At 53.4% G+C, this 5574-nt stretch overlaps 1 protein-coding gene across 1 annotated transcript; it reads left to right on the top strand.

Moving 5' to 3' along the window:
* The first annotated feature begins 286 nt into the window (after positions 1-286).
* LOC102243731 (spermatogenesis-associated protein 31A1-like) lies at positions 287-4489 on the top strand. Its single transcript, XM_014539020.1, has 3 exons — positions 287-341; positions 588-649; positions 1174-4489. Exon 3 carries the CDS (start codon positions 1386-1388, stop codon positions 4401-4403), a length of 3018 nt encoding a protein of 1005 aa, XP_014394506.1. The 5' UTR covers positions 287-341; positions 588-649; positions 1174-1385; the 3' UTR covers positions 4404-4489.
* The last annotated feature ends 1085 nt before the right edge of the window (positions 4490-5574 follow it).

Raw genomic sequence — 5574 nt, 5'->3', positions numbered from 1 at the left:
TCACCTTTGCTCAGATTCCTCCCAGGTGCCCCTGCCCTTTCTCCCCCACAGGGAAGTAGGGAGGGGGGCAGGGGGTAGTGGAGAGGAAACACTTTGTAAATGACAAAGCACTACCTGTCCTGAGCCTTGCCATCACTGTCAGGGGTCATGTGGCCTTGACCCTGATGCTTGGGCTCCTGAGTCAGCTCTCCTGGGTGTCACTCTTAAAGGGCCATGGCACTCAGCCTCCTGTAAGACCCCCTGGCCCTGCTCCACCATCTGACTGTTTCCTGATTTCCAGCCTGCAGAGAGTGCCTGCAAGAACTGGAAAAGGCTCGGAGCCTAATCACTCTTCTTGGAAGGTAAAGAATCTTCCCCTTCTCTCCAGGGTCCTCTTCCCTCCCGAACCTGTGATGTCACCTTAGGCCGCCTGGCTCTGACCTGGGAGGGGCCATGGGACAGGGTGTGGCTATGGCCCTGAGGTGAGGGACAGCAGGAGCACTGGGAAGTCAGTGTCAGGGCCATGGAGGACCCTGGGTCCCAGGTGCCCACCCCGCCCAGCCTGCCCGCCTGCTCCTGGCTGCAGCCTGTGCCCCCATCTCCTGCAGCCACCTGGAGAGGCCCCCTGAACAGGGCAGCTTTCGTCAGCGCTCCCATCAAGACCCCTCTGGTGAGTTCTGCAAAGCAGCGCCTGCTGGAGCCAATAGGCCCTGTGGGGAGCTTGTGGAAGATGCTGCTCCCACCATGTCCCCCTCGGCTTCTCTGGCTCCTGTGACTGAGTACCCGTTACCTCTGGCCTCCACCTTGTCACCAGGCCCGCCAGCTCCTCAGTTTCCCTTCATTGCTCCTCATCCCTGAGTGCCTCTCGGCCACCAGAGCCTTTCCTTCCCCTGGCCGACCTTTCACCCCAGCCACTTGCACTTTCCTCCCCCTCACTACTTCCCCCTGACTCAGGGGCCCACCCTCCACCTCCCACAGCCTCCTCTGCCCCCCACCCAACACCAGCCTCCACTCTGACTCTTCCCCAGTGTGACTCAATGACACTGACACTGGGCCCCACCCCGCAGAGTTCATGTCCACACACACCTCGGTCAGCTTCTCCCACCCCAGCCATCTCAGGCCTTGGCCACTCAAACTGTCCCATTTCAGCCCTGTCCTGGTGGCAGGTGGCTGCCAAAGCCTCATGCCTCTCAGCCTCATCACAGTGGGAGTCCCAGCAAGAGCACCTGTCTCACCACCCACCAGAGGCCTCGTTCCAGGAAGACCCCACAGACAGACAGGCAGAGGCTGGGGGCCTCTCTTTGCTCAGCTCTGATGAGCAGAACCTCCTGGAGATACACATCGCAAAGAGAATCAACATAACGATTTTGAAAGAAAATGAAAAATATGCATTATATCCAAAACAAATGAACCCAAACTACCACCCGCACTCTTTGGGGAATACGTGGAAATCACTGGGTGCTGAGCAGGACACCACAACCCCCCAACCCTTCTGGAGCATGGAGGACGAACAAGAACAACTGCATAGTCCTCTGCAGCTCTACAGCCAGCTTTTTTGGGGTCTCCCCTCCCTGCACAGCGAATCCCTGGAGGCTACTGCCTGGACATCCAAGGGCTCTTCCACATTACAGCCTCCACCTTTCTTATTCAATGGCATCTCGAGTGCCTGCCCAGTTCAACTGCAGGTTACAATGCCTCCACTGCTCTCCCATTCCCAGCACATGTCTCACTTGGAGTTCCAATCTCCACCCTTGCTTCCAACCATGCTTCAATTACAGCCCCCACCTCTGGCTCAGGTCCAGGCCCGGGGCCATCTCCCATCCTCTCTACCAACCCTACCACCTTCTTCTCCACCTCAGATGAGGGGCTGTGGAGTATCATGCCCGACAGCCCAGAATAAGCCACAATCTTTAATCCCAGTTGAGATTCAACATCCAGAAAGGCCCTTGTTGCAGAAGCAAGTAGAAAGTGGGTGGGATTTATCCTCTGTAGTCAACAGATCTCAGGAAGTCTTCAGTGTCTTCACAGCCAACCTTCCCAAGAACAGCATCCTTCCTGAGAATTTTCCAATCAGCCCTGAGCCCCGGAAGCAGCTGGAGCAACATCCCCAAAACTCGCATATGCAACACAGCTGGGAGCTGTCCCCCAAGATCCGAGAACCTCCAGAACTAGGGCAACATCAGAGCGAATTACCAGGAACATGTCAGGCAAAGGACAAGCATGAGCCCTCACAGCCCTCTTCACTCACAGGTGAAAGCAGCAACGATGCACAGAACGTGGGGCCTCAGCTAAGCCCCGATACAGGGAAGGTCCCAGAAGATCTCTCCAGGGGCTCAGAAATCTCCTTAGTGACGTTTCAGAGGGGAGACTCTGAGGAGTCAGAAAGTGATGTGATGCTTTGGAGAAGGGACTCCAGAAGTGATTTACTGAGGAACTTAGACAAAAATCTAGAAAACACGCTAAAAGGCCACTTGGGCAGAAAGTTGGGACAGATGAGCAAGAACCTGATGAGTGTGCATGGACCCTGGCTTCCTGTCAACCACTCTTATGCCACGGCTGACACTCACATGGAAACCAAAAATCTGGGAATCTTAAATGGCTGGGAACCCTGCTTGAACGCCTCTCACGGGGCCTTCTTTCTCGATACAGACATTCAAAAGGTGCTAGAAGCACATGTTACAAAGTTCTGGGTGAAGCACCGGTGGGGCCTGCCCCTCAAGGTCCTCAAGCCCGTGAGTCTCATTAAGTTGAAAAGGGCTCAAGCCTCACCCATTCTGCAGTTCCCCCTTCCCCCCTCACCCAGCTGTGTATCTGGGGCCTATTCGATAGTCAAGTTTGTTGAGTTCCCGGGAAAACCTCCTCAGGCCTGTCCAGGAGAGAAAGTGAAAACAGGAGACTCAGTTCCCACCCTGGCAAGGCCGCTCCTTGCCCCCTCACCTGTGTGTGAGGACATGCAGAGTGCTCTGGGAGGGACCCCACCTGGTGCTGACCATGGGCCTGCAAAGGCCTCTCTGACTAGACAGGTGGAGTGGGCCGAGAGGGGCAGCTTAGATCTCAGTCCAAGTTCAGCAATGGCCAGGAATGAGCCAAGAGGGAAGAGTAGGAGCGGGGCCTCACAAGACCCCTTCAATAGGGTAACAACGCTGGAGATGAACTTAGGATCCCAATCTTTGAGGGCCAAAGAGGTGAAGGAGACAATGGAGGCCAGTAGGTCCCCTGCTCTTGAACCAGAATTTGGAACAAATGTACAGACAACATCCCAAAACATCAGTGCACATTTGAGGAATGTGGAAGCTCCAAGGACCAGTAGCGTCTCCCTATTCCCTAGAATGTCTGTTCTCCAAGATCCAGGAGAGCCATGCCTTAAAAATGAGGTCACTAATGAACTTAAGTCCAAAGTGAAGGTACCGTCAAAGAACCAACCTCAAGACTGTCCCACACACAAGCCCCTTGCTGCAGACAACTTGGCTTCTCAGGTGCACCATCGCCACTTCCAGAGAGAGCTCCCTGGAGTCAGGCTAGCTTCCCATGTGTTATGTGGCCTTAAGACACCCCAAAGGAGCAGCCAAGGGAAGCAGGAACCCAGGATCTTAAATGTTCAAGACTCTTGGAAGAATCAGAGAGAAATGATCGTCCCTGCCTGTAAGAGAGAGAATTGTAGGAGGCCCAACCCAAGAGAGCAGGCAGAAGGGCCTGAGAAATTGGGGACTTCTCATACCATTAGAAAGACCCCCTCTGCCATGGCTATGGGCACAGTAGACTCTGTTGGGAGGAAATACCTTCAGCTGGGGCCAGAGAAGAAACAGGGTCCTCCAGAAAGTTTCTTCAGACAAAGAATGAGGCTCTTTTTTCAGGGGATTTTCTCTAATAAAAAACTCAAAGGTCAGGATGCTCTGCTAAACTACAAGCTCAATTCACCCCCTGCCCAGGGCCAAGGACCAGTCAAAAGCATATCAATTATGGACCCCAAGATCCCTGAGGCTCAGACACTCATAACAACTGTAGGACAGATTCTAGAGGAGAAAATTGCCATTCACCATGGACTTCATACCACAGCGTTAAATGAGCACATACAGGAACCCCAAGCCCCAGTGTGTGGGTGCTTTTGCTACAACAGGCTTCCCTTCTACTCAGAGAAAGGGGGAGTGATGAGTCATACAGCCTGCAGTCAGCAGGCCAACTCTAAGGACCAGAATTGTTCCACTTGGGAAGGGCAAGTCCGACAGACAGAGTCCTTGGAAAGTATCAGATTCAATGATGAGCCCTTGGGCCTGAGTTGCCTCACATCTCTGCCCCCCAAGAAGATTTTGTCTCCAGTCCATCTCTGCCAGGATGGGCCAAAGGTGCCAGGTGCCCTAGGCCACCATCAACACTGCCCGAGGCACTGTCTTTTTCAGGTGGGTGTCTTGCCTGGTCGACCATAAACATGTCTCTATGAAAAAAATCAGTCCATTTTCTCAACACATTCAAAATATTTAATTTTCCTCAATATATGTTTGTTTCCTCCTAAGAGGTTGTGCAGTGGCTTCTGTCTTTGTGTGCTCCGTGTGCACTTTGGCTTCTCGAAGGGAGGGGCATAGAGGGAGACTGACATTGCAAGCTCACTCCTTATCTCAAGTTCCTTCATTGCACCGTATGTTTTCACAAATAACAAAAACTACTCAAACAAAAAGAGAAAAACCCATGAAGACCCCACCCCCAGGATCTGGTTCAACCCATCTTTCTCCTGCTTCCGCTCTACTTTGAACTTTATGCAGCTGTAGGGGACAGGTTTACGGGGACATCGCAGGGCTGGACATTCCCACTCAGGTTCCAGAAAGTATCAGAGCAAAATGGATGGAAGTTTGGGGGGTGGGGGTAATGGTGTGGAGGTTGCTGGGCCCTGAGTTCAGAAGCAAGCTCTTGGTGTGAAATTGATAACATCTGCCCTTAAGACCCCTTCTCTCCCTGATGAAGGCTGGGGTGGAGATGGCCCTGTGAACCCCTCTTAGCTTAGCCTGGATAAAATACAGCTCACCCTCCCCACCCCTGCCTTTCCCACACTTAGAGCCCAGTGAGGAAGGCACTCTTTGCTCTGTGTGGATGGGTGGCAGCGTCAGGGAGTCTGCTGAGGGCTGAGTTCACCTCTGCCCCAAATGAATGAATGGCCATGGTCATGGGTCACCTGCCTTCCTCTATGTAAATCCTAGGGAAGCAGTTCTGGCCGATGGAATGGAGCATGACTGTGGTACTTACTAGTATCTGACAGGCGGACACGATGAACCTCAGGCGGAATGTGCGTAAAGAACTGAAAAGGTGGGATCCAAGGAAGAAGGCAAAGTGGCACAGAGTGTTCATCAATGTGCAGTGACGGAGGAGCCCGAGGTCCCACCGCCATCTACCAGCCTGGGGCTGGGGGGAAGGGCTGCACCCCAGCTCCCTGACCACAGACCTAAAGAAGCCACCTCTAGGGCCAAACTCAAAAAAGTAAAACAGGGAGGGTTAGTGTCCTCACAGTAGTTAATAAGCTTGTGCATCCTCACCTCCTGAGAGGATGACTTAGGACAGGTGGGAAGCCAGGACTAGGGAATTCGGGATGCCACACCCAGCATGGGA

This window comes from Myotis brandtii, unplaced genomic scaffold, assembly GCF_000412655.1.
Source record: "Myotis brandtii unplaced genomic scaffold, ASM41265v1 scaffold2075, whole genome shotgun sequence".
Classification (NCBI taxonomy): Eukaryota; Metazoa; Chordata; class Mammalia; order Chiroptera; family Vespertilionidae; genus Myotis; species Myotis brandtii.
Note: the sequence above shows the minus strand (reverse complement) of the source record. Positions and strands in the feature narration are given on the sequence as shown.

Coding starts and splice junctions, on each gene's coding strand:
- LOC102243731 (XM_014539020.1), top strand. CDS start 1,386: ATGAACCCAAACTACCACCCGCACTCTTTGGGGAATACGTGGAAATCA.